A 24792-nucleotide genomic window follows, 5' to 3' on the forward strand; every position below is an offset into this window, starting at 1 on the left:
CCGTCGCTGCACTATCATCGTCGCGTAAAGCCCGCCTCAACGGTTGTGATTGGTCTAAAGCCCGCCTCAGCGGTTGTGATTGGTGCCTCGATTTTGGGGACATTGTAAATGGGTTTGAATGGGCTCTTCGCCAGACTGACTTGCAGAGTAAATCTCAAATTTGCCGAAGTTCGTCAGGGTTTACCCAGGCTACACAGTCAGACAAATAAAGAGTGTGCATCCTGGTCATAGTTTAAATATAAAATCCTAGTGCAGCATGGAGCATCTCTCCTGCCGGACTGCTGACAGCGCTGTCAGCCAAACACTCAGTAACACTGAACAGCAATAGAGGAGGTTGTACCAGCATCTGGTTTGAAAGTAGTTTAGCCAACTTCATTGACAGTCCCAGTACTTTAGCTGAAAGCATCAGAGCAGCAAACACACACGTTGTGTGTTTTCCTCACCCTTATCTAACTCCATCACAGTCATTTTGAGAGAAAAGGTTTGTAAAGTTTACAGCCTGCCATGTCGTTATCCTGCATTGCTCTGTACAATGACGTAACTAAAAAAAATAATGATCAACTCTGGGTCGACTCCGGGCTTTTTCTTTTGGGGCAGTTACCCCTTCCCTCACACTCACAATTAGGGATGTCACGATAGCATGAATTAAGTAGTCCATACCAATACCAGTGAAATTCCATGATTCTCAATACCCAATTCAATACCACGGTAACGTGTATTTCAGGATAAGGATAAAAAGTGTCTGTTTTTTCCAAACTTTTATTTATCAGTTTGAACTTTGAGGGGGAGGGGGAAAGGAGTGTGATTTACATGTAATCTGGAGAGAACATCTGTCTTCTGAAGCCACAGCCTAGTTTCTCCAAAGCCTGGCATCACATCACAGCTAGCATACGCTGTCATGTCTTCCATGAGTTCACCTGGAACTCCCAAACAGCAAAAATTTTAAGTCGGTTTTTCTCTGCCGTTTTTTCACATAGAACTGAGATTATGCAGAGTTCAGCTGTGACAACCACTAACATAAGATAATTTCAACTATCATAGCTAATGTTAGGCTCTATGTGAAAAACAACGGCAGAGGGAAACAGACTTACTTGCAGTTTGTGAGTTTCAGGTGAACTTGTGAAAGCAGTTGCCGTAGACGAACGTTACGGTAAAGCCTTTAGCGGCAGACTAGAGCACTTGTAGCGTATATGCTGCCCCTGTCAGGTTCCGGAAGAATTGCACCCCTAAAAAAACGAGTACCATCAAGGTTTCAGAATTTTGGCATCGACTTGGTACCAAAGTATTGGATCTAATGACATCCCTACTCATAACCTGACACAGACATTATATTCTATTGCAAAAAAAAAAAAAAGTTAGTTATATTTAACTATATTAAAAATATATTTAAATATTTAAAAATATGATACAACTGAATCATGCAAATTCATTCCATGTTTTAACTGTTTTTTCAAACATGGCTCTGATGTAACTACATGACCTGTGCGTGACTAAGTTAGATTGCCCCACTGCCCATAAAAAAATTGTTGTTAATCTGTTTCTTTTGTTTTGCCATTTTGTTTGTTTTTCAGATCAAGAAAGATTTAAAATCCTTAAAAGGGTGATAGAATGCAAAACCTATTTTACCCTGTCAATAGTTAAATAACGACAGTTCGGTGGGTAAATAGGACATACATAGAAGCTCAAAATCCCATTGACACCCCTTTACTATGAAAATCTCATATTTTGAAACTGCCGCTGAAAACGGGCGAATCTCAACAAAGCTGGAAGTTTACGTCAACCTCCCAAGACCTGTACCTTTGTAACGCCCATGGGGGTATTAAGAGAACGGTCACGCCCCAACATTTACATAGGCTACACAACTGACCTGAGATCAGGTAGTCTTCTGAATCTAGGTCAGGCAGATCTCTGCTATTCCATTGCAAAATTCACTTCTGAAACTTTTTTATGCGAGATATCAACTATGTAAAGCTCAAATATGGGCCGTTTTACAAAAATGGATGGCCAATTGCAAATTTTGACAGACTGTGTGTCGGAGTTCAGCGGCCGGTGCTGCCTGGGTTGCTACATCACCGCCCTGCCTGTCCTCCGTCACAGACAACGGCCTGCTGTGAGCTCGACTGAGCTCGGCCGGCGGCCCGGTGCTCAATACCCGCGCAAACATATCCTTTTCTGGGTGACTGGACTACTACACGCTGCTGCCCTGACAGAGCTCCAGGGCCTGCAGCTCACTGTTCTCCCTCCCCTCTTCCTGCTACCGGCCAGCCGGTGAGTGACTGAGAGTGCGGTCAGCGAGCTTGTTACGCCCGCAATTTCTTACCGCAGGCCGCAGGTTCCAGTTAATCTTATAATGGATATGTGTGTTGAGGTATTTAAACAAACAATCGGAGGAATAAACACCTCTTGTCCGCAAGTCTCATTGATAGAGCCCGCGGTGAGATGGAGTCCATCAATAAGAACTAGCTAGCCTCCTCCTAACGAGACCTCTGACATTCACAAAAATGCATTCAATTGAAATCCAAAATCGGACAAGTGTTAGCTAAGCTTTGTAAGACATTGGGTAACATGTAATATTCATGCCGTGACGAAATTCAAACTGTAAATATACTATAGTTATGCCGAAAGTGTAGCTAGCTAGCTAGTTGCGATATTTCCCCATTGTATTGAATGGGACATATAGCTAACAGCTGCTCGTCCTACAAAGACGCCTCGCGTTCATAAAAATGCCTTAAAATCAAATCAGACACAACGGTTAGCTTTATAAGACATTTGGGAATGATGTTATATAAGTGGCGTGACGAAATTCAAACCGTAAATATATTAGTTATGCCGGCAGCCGGCCGCGGAGCCCCGGTAGTGCAGTATCCACAAAGGGTGACTTTGCGCTGGGTATGGAGCCCAGCAGGCTGCCGCTTTCTCGTCAGACTGTGTGTAGCTCCTAAAGTCCGACACGTCTTACCAAATTTGCAATTAGTCATACATTTTTGTAAAACGGCCCATATTTAGCTTTATATATTTGATTTCTCGCATAAAAAAGTCTCAGAAGTGAATTTGGTAAGGAAACATTGCAGTGTCTGGAATATGAGATTCTGTCGCGTCTCTAATGTGTGTGTATTGGGGATTCGCTCAACCAATCAGCGCGCGTCTCTAATGTGTGCGTATGGCAATTCGCTCAACCAATCAGCGCGCGTCTCTAATGTGTGCGTATGGCAATTCGCTCAACCAATCAGCGCGCAGCTCATCTAAATATTCATGAGCATACCATATTTGAAAGAAAAGCTCTTGTTACAAATAGGGCCAAAACACAGGGATGCATAAGGGCCAATAAAATATCAACCAGGCCATTTTCAGCCCAACCAATGTTACATACCCCATTATGAGACCTTAAGGAACAGTGTGAAATACCCTATATAATCATTCTATCACCCCTTTAAAAAATTTGTGGCTTCCAGCACCGTTTGATTTGCAAGTTATAGATTTATACTTTACATGGTTCATTTTACAGGAGTTTATCAGATATGTGCTGTCTTGATTATGCCTCTCAAAATTCCATGATACTCCAGAAATACCATGGCAATGGAAATCCCAGAGTGATACATTTTACAGCCTGTATGTGGGTGCATGAATGCACGTGCACGTGTCTACGGCCCAAAACAAACACACTGACCAGAACCTGCTGATGGTGCAATGAACACTCACCACTGTGTGTGTGTGTGTGTGTGTGTGTGTGTGTGTGTGTGTGTGTGTGTGTGTGTGTGTGTGTGTGTGTGTGTGCGCGCGCGCGCATGTCTACCATCAGGCTTATGCTTATAAATACATTTTGCTGTGTAGAGTGGAACTGCAGTGAGCCTTGGCATAGCACAGCATACTTTCGGGACCTCAATATGCACGTGTGAGTGTGTGTCCTGGCATAGCCCAGTGGTACAACAGAGCTGTCAGTGCTCAGCGAAGCTCTATCAGCCACTATCTCCGACTAATGATTGTCCAAACTGCTAAATGCTGCTGGAGGCACAAGTGACAGTTAACCAAAAAAACAATTTGGATCTGTCATGAAGTTTGATTTCATCATCAAATGCTAATGTGACGGCGTCATGAATAATATCCTTGACCTCAAGTAAAGTGGAACCATTTGGACTTGTCATTAAGATGCCTCAAACGTTATAAGACCAGTTTGACGACAGTGAATGCAGTACCGAGGTGATTTCATGAATTTTGTAATTTCTAACTGTAGTTAGCTGCGGTTAGCTTGGTTAGCTGTAACGTTACAGCTGTCCAATTAGCTAGCTGACTGGGCCCTGCTAAGAGCTAAACCCGAAAAGAAAACCATCTTGGTAACGTTAGTGCAGTCCCTGTAGTAAACTGGCCTCCTTCGTAAGTCTCGGAGGCTGTTTTTAGTCCCGGTCTGGTGACACCGACTCAGTTTAAGTGCTAGCATGGCGGAATGAATTGAATCGGTTTGAATCGGGCCGAAGCTGCCTATTGGCTATTGTAAACGCTAATCAATATCTGTGACGCGACAAGTCCCTCCCTACTCGTTGCCTTCGTTGGTTTGATTGGTTAGGTTTAGGCATTAGGAGTGAGACTGGTTAGGATAAGAATACCAGGGTTGGCCAATCAAAGGCAGAGTAGGGCGGGGCACGTCTTCACTATTAAATTTGCTCGGCATTAGCCGTTAATGGAGCTTTTTGTGTCGGTGACCACGGATAGATGGATGGGATCAAACACAGCAGAGACCAGTTTTACGACTGAGAATATACTACAGAGAGGGTTTTCTTTCCGGGTTTGGCTCTTAGCAGCCCTGGGCTGAGTCAGCTAATTTAACAGCTGTCTGGAAGCACTAGAATTAGGCAATGGTTATGGTTAGGTGCCCTGAAGTCAACGGTCGCAGCGTTGCCTGGAAGGAGACGTTGGGGGCTTAAAACCCCATCGAGCACAAGAAACATTAGCCTAAAGCAGTTCCAAATTCATTAAATCACCTCAGTACTGCATTCACTGTCGTCAAACTGGTCTTATAACTTTTAAAGATCTTAATGACAAGTCCAAACGGTTTCACTTTAATTGAGGTTATAGATATTATTCATGACACTAGACCTGGCAAACTCGATTCCTTTTAAGGAATCGGGTTATTCTGAGTCACTCACTAAACTGATCCGGGTTGTGTGAGTCACTTGAGTCAGTATTGATCTATAGGCGAGCTTGCAATGTTTCGGACTGTCTGCTCGACCTAATTGCATTTTAATATACTACAGTTATACACCAAACCTACAGTAGGCCTAGCTAGGCTACGTGCAGAACATGTATGTATGTTATTTCAGAAGTGAAAGAATGGCTTTTGCTTTGGATTTAATTTACCCTGACTCGAGTGAAGTTCACTCGCTCATCTGCTACAGATCCACTCATGACTGACTGACTGACTGACTGACTGACACGGGCGGGAGCTCACAGGTTGTTGAGGGCTCGTAAGTTCTCGAGTGGTCTGCGAACTTGCAATGTTTCCGGCGGTTTCTGTCTGCGGGTCAGGAAATTCCTATAACCTGTCTCGGAGTGTCTCTACTCACTCAGTCGCTTGAGTTGACTTGTGGAGTTGTTGTTGCCTAATAAATTGTAAGTTATAAAGCTTTTGGCAGCTAAGATGGCTAGAACTAGTAGTAGCTAATGTTGCAAGAGGTTTGTGTGTGGCACTGTTATCACTTTAGATTGAATTGTAGTAGGATTCAACTGATCCGAGTTAATGATACTAGAGACTCGCGACTCATGAGTTAATTTAAAAAGTCAGGTTAAAGATCCGAGTGAGTCATGACTCAAACAGGTTTACATGACACCGTCATAAGCATTTTTTATGGATTTCACAAATTTCAGTAAGACACGTTATGCCGTAAACCGTTTAAATCTGAGCATGCGCAACTCACATCTACACTCGACCAGAGCCGGTCAGACTCGGCTAACACCAGGTATGAGACGTTATGCCGTAAACCGTTTAAATCTGAGCATGTGCGACTCACATCTGCGCTTGACTCACATCGGGCAGTGACACAAGATACCCAGGGCTCGGTTTACACCTATTGCCTTTTCTACCCACTGGGGGACCATAGGCAGGCTAGGGGAACGCATATTAATGTTAAAAAAACTCATAAAGTGAAATTTTCATGCCATGGGACATTTAATTTATTATTAGCTTCAGTATAGTGAAGGTTCATTTACTGTTGAATAACTGGTAACGTAAGCTTAGCTCACTCAACTTTCCAATAGCTTGCCGACACTGGTAATAAGCAATACATAGTGGTGACCCCGAATAGTCGATGCTTTGATCGAAGGAGCCTGATTCAACTGCTAATGTCAGTCGAATCTTTGCAGAGACATTATGAAACAAGGATGCCTCCGACGCCCCGCTGCAGGACTGGAAGCGTTGTATTCCCCCGACACGCTGTATTAACGTTACTGTTTAAAATGCTTTCCAGGTTAGTGGTGATGCATACCGCTCAAATCCAACATTAAAAACGTAGTAATCTCTCCTCAGCGTTTAGTTTTGTTGCTAAAATGTGTGTAAAATGAGCGGTGACGTTAAAGTATCTGTTTCAGGTAACCGCACCCTAGGGTACTGTCTATTTGCTGGATTGTCTATTTAACAGCAACAGTATTGTTCATATTTATGCACAATGACAAATAAAGCAAACTTGCTAAAAAAGGAACGTTACTGTTCAAACAACCCTTGAATTGTTGTACAAGATTGCAATAGGCCTGTGTGTGTGTTTTGAGAAATATCTTTATACTGCAAGGCTATATTTAATTTATTTTTATTTGTTATTTATATATTATTTTATTGCCATTACCTGTTTCCCTGTTTTCATACAGAAGTTTAGTTTGCTAAATATATCAAATATTTTTAGTTGGATATTGGATGTGAAAAGGAAATGGTTCTTCCATAACACTGCACTTTAGATGTGTGTGAATTTCCCACACCAGGAGTAATTTATATAGTTCTATTATATAGAGATTGATTATCTGTAGAGCTGGGCAATATATTGATATTTTATCGATATCGTGATATGAGACTAGATATCGTCTTAGATTTTGGATATCGTAATATCGTGATATGACGTATTGTCTTTTCCTGGTTTTAAAGGCTGCATTACAGTAAAGTTGTCATTTTATGAACTTACCAGACTGTTGTAACTGTGCTATTATTTGCCTTTACCCACTTAATCATCCACATTACTGATGATTATTTATCAAAAATCTCATTGTGTAAATATTTTGTGAAAGCACCAATAGTCAACACTACAATATCGTTGCGGTATCGATATTGAGGTATTTGGTAAAAAATATCGTGATATTTGATTTTCTCCATATCGCCCAGCCCTAATTATCTGTTCAAAAAATGTTATTTGTTCTATGCAAAATGTAAAATGTTCTATTAAAGAAAAGATAGAAAATAAATATTTGTGTGTGCTGTAAAGTGGCTAGAAAAAATGAAATCTGAATCAGCTAAAATCGGTATCGGCAGGTCAAACTCGACGAAAAATCGGAATCGGCCTAGAAAATTGTAATCGGTGCATCTCTAAATTAAATGCATACAAAAACACATTTTAAGTGATACATTACCAAGACATGCATATAAATATATCCCAGACACATGAACATGTATGCAACTGCTGAATTAAGCACTGTTGTGTATTAATGTCAATGTCATTGATATATACGTATATTAGTCCCCGCCACATAATTCGACGATCAGTCGACGATAGGCAAGACATGACAATTCTGATTCAACTATGTAAATTCTTAGCCGTGTGGGAATGGCTGAACGGTGCACGCCGTTTGTTTAACGTTACTAGAAAGTTCATGTGTTTTTGTGGGTGACAAGATAATATATATCGCAGTTAGTCTCCAAGAAAACTAAAACTGCGCTGCCTAGATGGAAACAATTCGGATTTCAAGCCGGCGACACTGGTCCGGTGTTTGGCTTGATTTCAAACCGGTTTAAAAATTTCTACACCAGCCCAAGCCTATTCTGATGGTCTGAAACAGCAACATTTGTTCACTGACATTGATGTCACAGTACACCATCACAGCTCATCTCTGCATGCTGTAGTCTGTTTACATTTGACCGTCTGCTCATTTTTCATTCTCTGATTGGTTGTAGGTCTATCCAATTGTGTCCAAAGGGATTTTGGCCGTTAATAAACCCTGAAACCGAAAATGAACTGAAAAGTTTTAACTCGCAATTGGATTTGGTCAGGCGATGTCAGGCTAGGGCACTATGCAAGTACATCTTCTTTCAAACATTTGGTTTAGCAAAGAAGCTGAAACAAGTTAGAGCTTGGGAGAACTTTGTAGATGTTCATAAAAGGCCACATATAATTTTCTCCCAACATAATAAATACCAAGACATGACAATACCAGGAAGTTCAAGTTTTTCTTTTTCCAATTTTCTAAACTCATACACTGTAAACATGATGGGCTTAATTCTAGTCTTCACAGAGTTGCAAACACAGGGTAATCCTGTACTGGTCTGTGAATGTGGTTTGGGCCTTTTCCCATGCTCCCTCTCCCTCACTGGGGGACTCCATTCAAAGTCCCAGTGGTGTAGTTGATACCACATAACCCTGTGGGAAGATCATCACATATTGCCAAGAACAATTTTCAGATTTTCTTAGCTCAGATATGTATTAGGTGGATTTCATGATGGATTTGTTAGACTTTACTCATACAATGAAAGAGAGATCAAGGAGCAACAAAATAGAAAAAAAAAATAGATTTATGTTTACATTTTGACTACTGGGAAAGAATGATACACATTTAATATATATTCTATAATTATATTTCATTCTGTTTATTTTGTCCACTTGACTCCCTCATCCTCGGTGGGAGAGAGGGATGTCTTTATTTTTCCTTACACCCTTTAAGTATGTGTGTGTGCGCAATACAGTAGTTAGTACTGTATTTTCCGGACTATAAATCGCTCTGGAGTATAAATCGCATCAGTCAAAAAATGCGTCATGAAGAGGAAAAAAACATATGTAAGTCGCATTTATTTAGATTTTTTTCTTTTTTTTCTCATCTGTCAACTACACAATAGCACACAGAACAACAGGCTGAATACGGTAGGTGTCCGGTATGTTAACGTAGCACATTAACAGTTATTGAACTATACAATAGCACACAGAACAACTACGGTACCAGAGCGTGGAGCATGGATGTATTAGAAGGCGTGGAGACGTAACTGCACCGTTGACAAGCCCCTCCCGACTCGTTCCTCCAGCTCTGGCCATCTTGCTTTCAGCCCGCAATTAGCCGATTAGCTTTCTTTGTTTTCTTCATTGCAATGAGAGTCACCTTTTCGCCAGTCCCTCAAAAGTTTCTCCCTCATTTCAAACTTTCTTTCTGCTGCTCGATTACCGTTTTCGGCTGCATATTTTACTACCTGCAGTTTATCTCTTTTCTTTCTCAGTTGTCTTTAGGAGCAGCATTCTAGTTGTCACAAGCCTCTTGCGGCTGTAGACGGTAATGTTTTCAGTATGAATTCACATTTAAAAACATGTTAAATTATACATATTTTGATATATAAGACGCACCTGACTATAAGTCCCAGGACCAGCCAAAGTAGGAAAGAAAGTGCGACTTATAGTCCGGAAAATACGGTAGTTCTTGCGAGTGTGTGAAAAATGTTACCTGGTCGTACTCCAGCGCTCCAGGGTAGAGGGGCCAGCCCAGAAAGAGCTCGGCTATCACACATCCCAGTGACCACATGTCTATGGCCTCGCAAAATGGTAGGCCCAAAATGATCTCTGGAGCCCTACAGAGAGAAAAGAGAGGCAGAATAAGTTACTCTGTCAGAGCCCGGAGGACAACATGTCCATGGATTTATAACCATGGCAAGTAGGGATGGGTATCAAGAACCGGTACTAAACTGGTACTGTCTCCAGACTGGTCAGTAACATAGTATCAATAAGCTCCCGAACAAACAATCCTGCTACCAGTTTTTGTAACTCCGCTGGGCGCCCGTCAGGTCTAAGTATCTGGGAATGATTTTTAAACTAAAATGTGTTAGGCTACACAAGTAGCAAACTTCTTTGAGGAATAACTCAGTTCATCTGTGGTTATAATGTAAGCCAGTGAGAGAGAAAAAGAGAGACAGCGTGGGACGGTGAGTATAACAGCTGGAACACACTGGGCGGGTATAGCAGCTATTTTTATTTTGGCGGCCATGTTATCCAATCTGTCCGGTGAGAGACAGATTGAGAGATCGCTTTGTGACGGTATGAATGGTTAGGCGCACGATCAGGCATGTATTTACACTACGCAACACTTGCGCGCCCGGTGTGTTCCAGTTGTAAGGCCGCATTCAGACTGCCTGTGTGTGTGTGTGTGTGTGTGTGTGTGTGTGTGTGTGTGTGTGTGTGTGTGTGTGTGTGACGAGACGTTAATCTTAAGCAGTGGTCTATAGCTGTGACCCTCTGCATATTTATTGCAGCAGCTGGACAAGGAGGTTACTCTTGTATCGATTTTTGACTACCGTTATTCCTCAAATAAAAACCGGGGCCTTTATTTACCTGAACTGCAGAAGGTACCAGGCTTTTATTTGAACTAGGCTTTTGTTAGAGGCAGGCCAATTCCATCTGTTTGATAAGTATAATTGTTGATAAGTTAAACTGTTTTAAATGAAAAGACATAGCGTTCCAGTGGACAGAGATCATAGATTTGTTAAGAAACATTGGCAAAAATATCACCATAAACAACAACAGCCAGAAGGGCAACAAAGCAATTTTGGTCAGAATTAATGAAACACCACTATTGTGTCAGTTTGAACCCTGTAACTGTACCAGGTATTTATTTCAAATACAGGTACTACGGTATTGCTGGTAGATTACAATAAGAGCAGACAGTAGTTTAGTAAAACACATTGCTGGTTTGCAGCACACCAGTATCTGATTAACGTTACAGACGGTAGCTATTTGTTTCTAGCTTCAGGCTAACTTTTTTCCTCCCACCTCCAGCTAGCCGTGCTCTGCTCTTCTCGGCTAATCTTGTCAGCTCATCCTTCTGTTTCTTCCAGTATCGGATTCTGCTGGGGTCAATGTCGAAATGTCTCACAGCTTTTTCACCTGAGTTTTCCTTTACTTTAAAATTCTTTTCGTTTTGTTGTAGAGCTGGGCGATTTGTTTCCCTAAAAAAAATCTGCGATTTTTTAATAAAAAACTCGATTTACGATTCGATTTCCCCCCCTTCCATTTAAAACAAAATAACTGCGAACTGTAAATATATTTTAAAAATATATATTTATTGTATTTAATTAAAGTGCATCAACATAAACAAAATTGCTTAGGCAAACCCTTTCTCTAAGTGAAAAGTCACTGTGCAGTGTGCAACAAAGATTGTTAAACATCCAAATTATTTATACTGTATTTGGATAAAAACAATCTAAAAAATCGACTTTTTAAAAATATGAATTGATTTGACCTACCAACTCGATTTTTAAATCAAATCGATTTTTTTCCCAGCCCTATTTTGTTGTTGAAAAGTCTGTCACTAGCACCAGAGCCCGTCATTCTCTGCTAGCACTAAATGAGACCCGTGTTACATTCAATGAGCTACACGTTACTACAAACTACAATTGGCTGAGTAACACATACAACCTCATTGACTAAAATACCAGTAGGACAATAATACTTTACATGAGTACCATAATCCAGAAAAACAAAGTGTGGAAAAAAGCATGAATATATTGTTGAATCTGTTAAATTAAATCGGTAGAAATGCACATTATGAAGTTGAATTTTATTTTTACTTATTATATGAAAGGCACTTTCCACACAAATTTTTCCCCGGCCTTTATTTGTCCGTGTTGACCACGCCCCCGGCCACTATCAGAGGCCTGGCTTTTAATTGACTACTGGTTTTTATTTGAGGAATTACGGTATTTCAAGACGAGGGGAGAACATTTCTCTTTGTTTTATTTCATTAAAAGTAAAGTTTGGCTTTGCTGTTGGCTTCACGAGTCATTTTTAAAAAAGACAGAAAAAAAAAAAAGGAGACATTTGCGCTACCCAGCAGCCACACTAAACTCTGTATGCAGAGGGGTGTCGGCGGTGCCTAGAGAATTAAACTTAAATTTTCATAAGTTTACTTCAGGAGTCACCAACCTTTTTGAAACTGAGAGCTACTTCATGGGTATTGAGTCATACGAAGGGCTACCAGTTTGACAAACTCTTCTGAAATAACAAATGTGCTCAGTTTGCCTTTAGTTATATATGATTATTAATGATTAATGATACTTATGTGAAGACACTGATCATGTTAATGATTTCTAACAATAATTATCAACAATGACTTAACAAGGTGGGAAACAGATGGGGGGTCTCATGGGGTCCTTGGGGGCACCGTGTTGGTGGCACCTGGTTTACATTCTAATGCTGGATTTTTAAAGGAAGTTTTTCTTGTAAAATTTTCAAAATTTTTTCCTAATACTCTTTTTCCCCACACAAAAAAAAAATACCAAACACAAAAAAAAAAAAAAAAAAAGTACTTTTTTTTTTTTTTTTTTTTAACTGCCTGCAAAATTCCTAGTTTCATACAGTCTATGGTGACAACCCAGCGTAAAGCACAGCGAGACAAAATTTATTTTGTTGTATTTTCAAAGTGTGCAGCGACCATAGGTGGCGACCTGTGACGACTGCCACGCTGTAATTTCCAACCAATCACATAATTCGTTATGCCCCCGGCTTGTAGTGACCCAGTTCGTGCAGAATTCACATACGACCCTTGTCCTACCCTGATCCAAATTACCTCGCGACCAGGGTCGGGAAGCCGAGTAGATTGAGGAGGGTTAAAGTGATGGTTCGGAGTAATTTCATCCTAGGGTCCTTTGCACCATGACCTCGAGCCAAACAACCCCCCAGACGCTTTTTTCACCTGGGTCGAACATTGGGAGAGATACAACAAAAATATTTATTAATTAAACTTTTTTTTTTTTTAAGTAAGTGCTGTAGTATAACTAGCAGGAGACAAGTTATAATTGAGGTAAGTTTGGAGACATTACCTTATTTAATCATTAAATTAATAAATGTTTGTTGTTTCTCTTTTCGGTGTTGTAATTTGTAGACGTCCCTAAGCACTTGTCTTACTGCCAGTAGCAGCAGCAACAGCAGAGAGCAGAAGCCAACAGGCAAGTGTTATTTACATAAACTTCTGGTGTACTTACAAACTTTCCAATCCATCGTTTTATGAGTGCATAACCTATTTGTACTAGAGTAGAAGTTTGGTATCATTTCGGGCATTATTAGTGGGGTAACTTACGAGATACAAACGTGGATCCATTAGCCCCTGCGCTAAACTATTCAGCTCATAACGCTAACTCTCCCAATGTTCGACCCAGGTGAAAAAAGCTTCTGAGGGGTTGTTTGGCTCGAGGTCATGGTGCAAAGGACCCTAGGGTGAAATTACTCCGAACCATCACTTTAACCCATTCCAACACAAAGTCGACCTGGGTATAACCCTGGTTGAGCAATTGGTGTGAAAGGGGTATCACGTAAGGTGGGTTGACCTTTAAGGTGGACCAGCTATTCTTATTTTAGTGACAAGTTGATCATCATGCTGAGGACCATCTTAGTCCACCTTAAGGCTGAATTAAAGTGGAAATATTATGCTTTTCCGTATTTCCTGTCATATCTATAATGTCATGATGTTGGATTTTCACGTTAAACGTGGCAAAAACTAAAGTTAACGTATTTCAGGACTGTTTTTTTAAAGCTAATGCAGTGTTAACATTGTCGAATGTAGCTGTATACTAATGCCAGATATCTGTAATCTTGGCTGCCAATTTTGGTCATTTCTCCCCAATTTCAGGTCACATTACTGTTGGAACATGTCTGGTTGTGTAGTATTTGGTTTATAAGCCTTTATTGGTGATTTTTCACGGTAGAAGGTCCTGCTATATACTCCGTTTCAGTCAGTCTCAGGCTCCGGAGTTAAACAACACAGCGGAGAATCAGACACTCTCGGAGATTCCAGAAAACACAATCAGAGCAGACTGGGATTTTTTGGAAGGATGCCTTAAAGAGACAGGTGCTCCAACAGAGTGCTCATACAAAGGCTGAATACAAGTGCAGCAGCGATGGGCAGTATGAGAAAAATAAAGTGTTTTTTGAACATTAAAGCATGTAAACATAAAATACTAGTATGAACCTGAAAATGCTATATAATAGGTCCACTTTAATTTGGGCTGCCCTTAAGGTGGACCAGTTTAGTGTTTCCACTAGATTCTTTTCAGCAGTGGCAACGTCAAAAAGTACGGGCTTATCTGCTAACGTTAGCTACCGACCGTTACCTTGAAACCATCCAGCAAATAGACGGTACCGTAGGGTGATTTAACATCACCGCTCATTTTACACGCAGTTTAACAACAAAATGCTGAGTGAACATTACTAGCTAAGTTTTTCATGTTGGTTTTGAGCTGTATGCACCCCCACTAACCTGGAAAACCGTTTTAAAACAGTAACGTTAATACAGCGTGTCGGAGGAATACAGCGTCTCCTGCAGCAGGGAGTCAAAGGCAGAGGGACCGTCACCGCAGCGATTGCTAACGTTAGCTTCTTGTCTCATCTGGGGTCTGATAAACCTGTAATCTGTAAACTGTAAATTCATAAAATTCAGTGTTCACAATGATATTTTCCAATAAACTGTAGCGGTCATATGTCACGGGACCCGCGTGAGTGCGGATTTCATGTCGTGGCTTTCATCGCGGTTTGTCACTTTGCCTAAGATTGAGTAACAAGTGTACTTGCCCTATTGTTTATTTGGTTGCCATAAATTTGCGAGTGATCACGTCCTGTCACTGTTACAGTTGCTCACCCTAAGGGGAGAGAGAGCGGATGACAGCTCGCTTGAGTTCAGTAGGGCACACGCCCTGTGTGTGCATGTATGCATGTGCAGTGTTTCGTCTATGTTGATTTTGTAGTGGCGGCCCACCATGGTAAAATTTCTGTCACCACGGTATCAGAAATAGGGCTGTACAAAAAAAAATTTGTCGCGGTTGCCTTTTAAGTTATCCTGCCGTTCTACTTGTTGTTATACATTGCAATTTAACAACAATTAGAACTATTCAGAAGTGGGTTGTTGTTTGGACAGATCTGCCCCCACTACTAAAAATATTCCTAAAGGAAACACTGATGTGTGTAAATACATATATACATGCACACAGGTCATGTCCATCACATTTACAGCACATCCCATGCTTTCTGCCTGTAATGGAGACTTGATAACTAGGACTGTAACTGTAGCTGGTTGGGAATAGGTGACCACTGTGTTGCATCGGTAAGAATGCAGTCGAATGCTCTGATGCTCTTCAATAGATTTATTGGCAGCCAATATGATTGTCTGTGTCTTTGTGAGTGTGGTTCTACAATACACACAAACAAATAAAAAAGGGGAATATCAGCATTCAAGTAAAACTACAGTGCTGACAGGATGCAATTAATAAGGCTAATAAATGGTAATTAGTATAACTTTCACTTTAAGTAGCTATAACTACTTACAGTGCCTTGCGAAAGTATTCGGCCCCCTTGAACTTTTCGACCTTTTGCCACATTTCAGGCCTCAAACATAAAGATATAAAACTGTAATTTTTTGTGAAGAATCAACAACAAGTGGGACACAATCATGAAGTGGAACGAAATTTATTGGATATTTCAAACCTTTTAAACAAATAAAAAACTGAAATATTGGGCGTGCAAAATTATTCAGCCCCCTTAAGTTAATACTTTGTAGCGCCACCTTTTGCTGCGATTACAGCTGTAAATTCGCGGGGTATGTCTCTATCAGTTTTGCACACCGAGACTGACATTTTTGCCCATTCCTCCTTGCAAAACAGCTCGAGCTCAGTGAGGTTGGATGGAGAACGTTTGTGAACAGCAGTTTTCAGTTCTTTCCACAGATTCTCGATTGGATTCAGGTCTGGACTTTGACTTGGCCATTCTAACACCTGGATATGTTTATTTGTAAACCATTCCATTGTAGATTTTGCTTTATGTTTTGGATCATTGTCTTGTTGGAAGACAAATCTCCGTCCCAGTCTCAGGTCTTTTGCAGACTCCATCAGGTTTTCTTCCAGAATGGTCCTGTATTTGGCTCAATCCATCTTCCCATCAATTTTAACCATCTTCCCTGTCCTTGCTGAAGAAAAGCAGGCCCAAACCATGATGCTGCCACCACCATGTTTGACAGTGGGGATGGTGTGTTCAGGGTGATGAGCTGTGTTGCTTTTACGCCAAAACGCGTTTTGCATTGTTGCCCAAAAGTTCGATTTTGGTTTCATCTGACCACAGCACCTTCTTCCACATGTTTGGTGTGTCTCCCAGGTGGCTTTTGGCAAACTTTAAACGACACTTTTTATGGATATCTTTAAGAAATGGCTTTCTTCTTGCCACTCTTCCATAAAGGCCAGATTTGTGTGCAGTATACGACTGATTGTTGTCCTATGGACAGAGTCTCCCACCTCAGCTGTAGATCTCTGCAGTTCATCCAGAGTGATCATGGGCCTCTTGGCTGCATCTCTGATCAGTCTTCTCATTGTATGAGCTGAAAGTTTAGAGGGACGGCCGGGTCTTCGTAGATTTGTAGTGGTCTGATACTCCTTCCATTTCAATATTATCGCTTGCACAGTGCTCCTTGGGATGTTTAAAGCTTGGGAAATCTTTTTGTATCCAAATCCGGCTTTAAAATTCTCCACAACAGTATCTCGGACCTGCCTGGTGTGTTCCTTGTTCTTCATGATGCTCTCTGCGCTTTACACGGACCTTTGAGACTATCACAGAGCAGGTGCATTTATACGGAGACTTGATTACACACAGCTGGATTCTATTTATCATCATTAGTCATTTAGGTCAACATTGGATCATTCAGAGATCCTCACTGAACTTCTGGAGAGAGTTTGCTGCACTGAAAGTAAAGGGGCTGAATAATTTTGCACGCCCACTTTTTCAGTTTTTTATTTGTTAAAAAAGTTTGAAATAGCCAATGAATTTCGTTCCACTTCATAATTGGGACCCACTTGTTGTTGATTCTTCACAAAAAATTACAGTTTTATATCTTTATGTTTGAGGCCTGAAATGTGGCAAAAGGTCGAAACGTTCAAGGGGGCCGAATACTTTCGCAAGGCACTGTATATCAAAATAACTAAATAATACACCAAATAACACACATCAGCTCCTTATTAAATTAAACAGCATTCTTACTGCTGGGATCTCAGTAACAGCAACCCAAACATAGTTGTCTAATACGCAACCATTGTAAACATTATACAGTGTCATGTGAGTACACACATGAGCACAATAGTAGTGTAACACTAATAATACCAAGCATTAGCATGCACTGCATTTCAACTGAGTATCCCAGAACAGACAACATTCATATAAACCTAAGGCACCGAAATACACGTTAACATTTATACCAGTGTACTCACATGTCTCTGAATGCACGCATGCACAGATGGTGACACAGACAACTATACACTTCAGAAATATCTACGATGTGCTTCTCCCAGCCACTCTCACTACTAACTTAAAAACGAAACTTATCAGCCAGCGCATACAGGTGTCTTCTGTGTGACCCCAAAACAAAGGTGCTGATTGGTTGATCCCCATTACCACGAACATAAATAACAAGTCCTTCTTTACACTGCCCTCCTTGGCCTGAAAGAGAAAATTACACTTTGCCATTTCCTATTGCTCGTTCAAGAGGAAGTCCAGTTATGTAACCAAAAAGATCATTGAAGGAGACTGCCTCAAACATTTACAGAACAGTCCTGCAAAGTGGGGACTGAGAAACTGATTGTGGTGTTCCTAGTTTTAAGTGCTACGATAACGTGTGAAGACAAGGAGGTCAGACCACAAAAGAACTTTGCGTGGACACCGACTGGCCTTAAAAAAGGAAAAATAAAATACAATTTAAATACATTTAAACACTTTATCAAAAGGAAAATAATATAAAGAAAATGATAATATGAATTCACACACTAGATTCACAATTTACAAAGCGCAAAAGAAAAAATAATAGAATAGCATAGGTGGACAAACTACACACTGGCAATGCAAAATAATCATGAGCATTGCAGAAGATGCAAATTCCTGTAATGGTGATCAGCTGAGAATCCCGCCTACACTGAAGAGGTACGATCCGCAGTGCTAAACAAAATAGAGAAAAGCACCTGGTACCAAAAGTGGGTTGAGTGGAGGCAAACCATTTTGTGGAAATGAGGCTCAAGTGTGTTAAACATGTAGAGACGTTACAGGACATGTGAAACGAGTTGGGGCGCACAATTAATCGAATATTAACTGCGATCATGATTTTAGCTTCCCACAATTAAATGAACATGATTAACTATCTATTGACATAACTAACTCAACTGGATATCAAATCAAGCGCTTCTTAAACTAACAGCATGACTCAGGAAGAACTCAGCGTCAGTGCCACGCCAGCAGTGGCATCACTCACCGTTGTTCACTGTTAAATCGCCTGATAACGACACCAGGCTGCTACAGTATAACAACAGACTGTCATGCACACTTAATGGTAATGGAAACAATAGACTGTTCGGTTAACAACCTGGACAGCCACACATTTCTCTGTTCTGCCTGAGATGGAAATACAGTTAATTAAAGTTTACACTCACTGTATACATTAGCGGACATTTAGATAGTGGCTAAATCGTGACAGAACAACAGGGTGAATTTCAGCTTGCATGCATGTTTTATTTTTGTTTAACATTGTTGCAACAGAGTAGCTAATATTGGTAGTTGTAGCAACAAGTTAGTGGGCTGACAAGTCACAGTAAAGACTGTCACACTAACCTGATTAGGGATTATGTTATTTTACAATATTATTATACAGTATTGAAGAAGAAAAAAAAATTAATATCTAAATCACAAAATTAAAAAAATATTTTGTCCCTAAAATCAAATTATGGTGGTGAATAACCGTGATCTCAATATTGCTCTAAATAAACGTGATTATAATTTTGGCTATAAATCGATCAGCCATATAACCCACAATTAATCTGCGGAAAAAAACTAATCCATGATGATCACACATGAAACACATCCCACTGCATTACTAATGGCGTGGGACAGCAGATCAAGTTACACATGAGTGAACACGCATGTGGAACAAAACAGAGCAATACAGATTGGAAGCAAAGATCGCCTGAAATAAACCAATAGAATACTAAACACAAGTGGCATGCGATTACTTTCTATTAAATTTTTTAAATGCTCGTACAAAGTCCTTTCATGTTAAAAGGACAGCAACACAATTAAAAGTCTCCATTGATACAACTGCTCTTAAAGACTAATAAATTGATACTTTATTTTGGGATTTCGATGACTGAAACCATCGGCCCATATAATCCTTCTATGCAGGGCTTGACATTAACTTTTTGAGGCACTTGTCCTTTGGACAAGTACATTTACATTTACAGAATTCGAACAAACCATTGAAAGCATCCAAACATTATCAACATTAATAAAATTCAGTTGAAACACTTTCTACCCAGCAGAGGCTGATTTACCAAGGGATCCTTTAAAAGGTGTAGCTACTTTACAGCTGAATATTAGCTGATATTTAACTACGTACATTTAACCGATACAAATGCTGCTAATGCTTGCTAGGTACATACAGTGCCTTGCGAAAGTATTCGGCCCCCTTGAACTTTTCGACCTTTTGCCACATTTCAGGCCTCAAACATAAAGATATAAAACTGTAATTTTTTGTGAAGAAGCAACAACAAGTGGGTCCCAATTATGAAGTGGAATGAAATTCATTGGCTATTTCAAACTTTTTTAACAAATAAAACTAGTAAAAAGGGGGTGGAAATTATTCAGCCCCTTTACTTTCAGTGCAGCAAACTCTCTCCAGAAGTTCAGTGAGGATCTCTGAATGATCCAATGTTGACCTAAATGACTAATGATGATAAATAGAATCCAGCTGTGTGTAATCAAGTCTCCGTATAAATGCACCTGCTCTGTGATAGTCTCAGAGGTCCGTGTAAAGCGCAGAGAGCATCATGAAGAACAAGGAACACACCAGGCAGGTCCGAGATACTGTTGTGGAGAAGTTTAAAGCCGGATTTGGATACAAAAAGATTTCCCAAGCTTTAAACATCCCAAGGAGCACTGTGCAAGCGATAATATTGAAATGGAAGGAGTATCAGACCACTACAAATCTACGAAGACCCGTCGTCCCTCTAAACTTTCAGCTCATACAATGAGAAGACTGATCAGAGATGCAGCCAAGAGGCCCATGATCACTCTGGATGAACTGCAGAGATCTACAGCTGAGGTGGGAGACTCTGTCCATAGGACAACAATCAGTCGTATACTACACAAATCTGGCCTTTATGGAAGAGTGGCAAGAAGAAAGCCATTTCTTAAAGATATCCATAAAAAGTGTTGTTTAAAGTTTGCCAAAAGCCACCTGGGAGACACACCAAACATGTGGAAGAAGGTGCTGTGGTCAGATGAAACCAAAATCGAACCTTTTGGCAACAATGCAAAACGTTATGTTTGGCGTAAAAAGCAACACAGCTCATCACCCTGAACACACCATCCCCACTGTCAAACATGGTGGTGGCAGCATCATGGTTTGGGTCTGCTTTTCTTCAGCAGGGACAGGGAAGATGGTTAAAATTGATGGGAAGATGGATGGAGCCAAATACAGGACCATTCTGGAAGAAAACCTGATGGAGTCTGCAAAAGACCTGAGACTGGGACGGAGATTTGTCTTCCAACAAGACAATGATCCAAAACATAAAGCAAAATCTACAATGGAATGGTTCACAAATAAACATATCCAGGTGTTAGAATGGCCAAGTCAAAGTCCAGACCTGAATCCAATCGAGAATCTGTGGAAAGAACTGAAAACTGCTGTTCACAAACGCTCTCCATCCAACCTCACTGAGCTCTAGCTGTTTTGCAAGGAGGAATGGGCAAAAATGTCAGTCTCTCGATGTGCAAAACTGATAGAGACATACCCTGCCGACTTACAGCTGTAATCGCAGCAAAAGGTGGCGCTACAAAGTATTAACTTAAGGGGGCTGAATAATTTTGCACGCCCAATATTTCAGTTTTTTATTTGTTTAAAAGGTTTGAAATATCCAATAAATTTCGTTCCACTTCATGATTGTGTCCCAGTTGTTGTTGATTCTTCACAAAAAATTACAGTTTTATATCTTTATGTTTGAGGCCTGAAATGTGGCAAAAGGTCGAAAAGTTCAAGGGGGCCGAATACTTTCGCAAGGCACTGTAGCTGCTGACGCTAGCTAGCTAACGTCACTTACTTGTCAGCCAAGTTGGGTTGCCCCTGGCAGATGCCGCAGAACATTACTCCTTCATAATGCACCCAGTCGAATTAATCTCTCCAGCTGTTCACAAATTTTCTTTCCCTTTTTAACTCATATGGTGCGGTTGTTGTAAGGTTAATTGTTCTTGATGCTTTCCCTGGCACTTGGCCGGGCTGCGCAGCCTGAAGAAATATCACTCTCCACCCAGTTTATCTATGGCAATTTATGGCAATTTATATTAAAGGGGGAAAAAAAACAGACCTAATACAAAATGTTTACACTATCACGCAAACATAAAATTCGCTTGAAACAAAAATATTTGTTTACCAAATTAAATGATTGTTAAAAAGGAAAGAACAGAGAGAAAAAGGGGTTGGAAAACAGTGTCTCCTCATGTGAAACTGTTGCCCTTGACAACATTAGTTTCATTTTTTTATACCCACTGGTTTATACCACAGTAAGCGGACTGGATACGTGCTCAGGCGTCCACACACAAAGCAGGAAAGGCAGTGGTATTTAAAAAAGAAAAACTAAATGGACAAAACTACATGACACATACCATAGGGGGAAAAAAAGAACCTGCAGGTAAGGAACAGTGAATTTAGAAACAAATACACCACTTACTGTGACTATATACGAGTCCCAGCAGGTATGGGGTCTACCGTGATGATACATGGTTTCCCTAATGACTATCAAAACAAACTGGGACAGACAACATTAATCCACAAACACTACTGCATGCGTTTTTCACTGTTTTACTTCCCCAAACCAGTTAAGAGTCCCCAGTTGTGTCAAACCCACCTTTGTCCCTTCTTCTAGCCTTTTTTAAACTGTGGAGTGAAACTGACAGTGTGAGCCAGTCAGCAAAACTCATCTCAATGTATAGATACTTATTAGAGAGAAGGACCAGGGCTATGTGTATAACATGTACTTTTGCAATGTGACTAGTGTGCTAGTGTAAAACAACACCTCTGCAACAAAGAAATCACAGCTAGATGAAGGAAGCCTAGCACAACCTGCCCAAATCTGTAAGCATGCTAAGATGATAGCATTCTTTCCTTCCACCTGATCTGCTTAGCTGAATTATTCACATAGCCCAATGCTCCATTTTCATTGTGGAAGCTGGTTTTACGTCACCAGCCCCCGCAGGACAGAACAGTCACCTCACCAGGCCCTGCTGTGTCATGCTACCATGGCAACGACACATTAGAGCATGACAAGCATTGAAGAGCTTTTGTGAGAGACTTATATCTACAGAGTTCTGCTTATAAATTTAACAAGGTCAAGTTTGTGTACATTTAAGTACAAAATGTTATCCCGATGACTAAGCAAGATCTAGGCCAAAAAGTTGCACCTGTTTGCTGTAGGTGAATAAAAACACCCAGGTCCCATTATAGCATAGTTTCTGATTGCATTACTGTGGACTAACAAGGTCTATTCAGGGCCAAGGACAAGGTTGATGGACAAAATGTGGAATGGATATTTATAAAAATCTATAGAAGAATACCATTTTTTACAGGAAAATCCCAACTGACTTGAATAAGCATTCACTGGGGAACACTTTAAAAAAAAATGCAAACACTACAATTACTGGACATGCTACCACCACAGCTATAGGCTACATCCGTGCACAACCACAAATCCAATAATGCCAAAAACGTCTCTTTTAAATAAAAATTACAGCCTGAAATCTTGGCAGAAAAAGTGTAGCGATTAAAACGATGTCTCACATCTGTAAACCACCAACAAGATAAGGTGAGTTTTATTTGTAAGTAGGTTGATTGTTATTTAAAATTCCACGTTTAGATGGACAACTCTGATACAGAAACTATTGAAACATCTGAGTGTGACATATGTACACCCTTTATTAGTATTCATAATCAAAACAACGTAAGTGACATGTCATCAATGTAATATGCTAATGATTAAAAGGTCCAATCTGCTCATTTGTTTTTAGCTTTAGGCAATTTTGCGTCTCTCATTTGATTTTCATTTAAAATATGGACATGTTTTATTCTACAAGGTGCCAATACTGTTAAACACACCTTTACCAGCATCAGAAAATACAACTTGAATTCTTATGTTGTCTAGTGTTGGTCTGTACATTTAGAACGTCCTAAATTTTACGGTCTCTTGGGGTTTTCTTTAAAAACTGACTTTGCATCAAAGCCACACTGCTGGCAACGATACTACCTATGGTTCTGGAAAGTCCAGGGAAAACCCCAGAGCTGTAAAAAAACACCTCCCATCGACTGTGGTGAGGCCAGCATTTCTAACAGCTTTACTATGGTAACAATACAGCCATTATGCAATATGAGCACTAGAGATGAGGAGAAACTGTGTCCTGCAAACCACTCTCCTGATAACCTGATGTACAAACAAATTCACACACACACACACACACACACACACACACACACACACACACACACACACACACACACACACACACACACACACACACACACACACACACACACACACACACACACACACACACACACACACACACACACACACACACACACACACACACACACACTGCTCAAAGTAAACTGCACTACCAGCAGGTGTCATGGCTAAACCGACTCACACACACTCAAACAGAGTGGAAGGGAAGTAAGATGGGAAGCAAATAAAGAGAAAGGCAAAGTAATGGAAGTGCTGGTGTACTATTAAAACCAAAAAGTTACAGTGTCTGTATGTGCTCTTAAAATAATATCACATTGCCAGACCTATCCCCACAGCGCTGTGCAGTAAGGTCTGGCCACTTCACACATTCATTTTTGGCATTGTGTGCATTTCTTAAAACAAATCACAATCGTCTTGGGCGGCGCAAAGCTCTGTACGCAGTGACGGTGGCTCTGCAAAATAGTCTCAGGAAGGAACTTGTTTTGGTAGAACATTTGAACATAGGGAGGCAAGCTCTGGAGTTAAAATGGCTAATTCCCTGCAACAGAAAATAAAGGCTAAAATATTTAATAAGGTATGTCGACTATGTAATAAGAATTTTACTCAAAGAAAAGATAAACATAATTTAACGGTGCCCTAGAGGTGAAGCCTGCCTATAGTTTAGCTCTGGCGGAGCTCGATGGACTCCCACAGACGAGTTACTAGCGTGGCTATGGCTCTTGCAGATATTTATCAAACCAACATCAAACGGAATGTTTCTGGTGATCCATATACGATGGAGAACTGGCCAGCAGCCATTTTTTGTTTGTGTCTTTATCTTGCCCGGCGTAAGCTGCAGCTAACCCCCTTGTCTGCAGGGTTTTCAAAAGGTCCTCCATTATGTCGATACCATTTCGCTGTGTACGTTACCCTCGCTAGCTCACTTCAGACACTAGGCCATGCTTGGAAAATATAACTTTTTCCATAACCAGTTGGCAAACATACTAGCATGTCCCCGTTAGATAGTTATTGCCGTAAACATATGCTTTGTAAATCTTTACAATAATTCA

At 40.5% G+C, this 24792-nt stretch overlaps 1 protein-coding gene across 2 annotated transcripts in view; it reads right to left on the reverse strand.

Annotated features, from left to right (window-relative positions):
* Window positions 1-24792, reverse strand: part of LOC120563339 (homeodomain-interacting protein kinase 3-like) — a 53441-nt gene that overhangs the window by 19445 nt on the left and 9204 nt on the right. For both annotated transcript variants that reach the window (XM_039807454.1, XM_039807453.1), the window contains exon 5: window positions 9673-9796. In XM_039807454.1, coding sequence (XP_039663388.1) covers window positions 9673-9796 — 124 coding nt within the window. The remainder of the gene's footprint in view (window positions 1-9672; window positions 9797-24792) is intronic.

The sequence above is a fragment of the Perca fluviatilis genome, chromosome 8 (genome assembly GCF_010015445.1).
Source record: "Perca fluviatilis chromosome 8, GENO_Pfluv_1.0, whole genome shotgun sequence".
Taxonomy (NCBI): domain Eukaryota; kingdom Metazoa; phylum Chordata; class Actinopteri; order Perciformes; family Percidae; genus Perca; species Perca fluviatilis.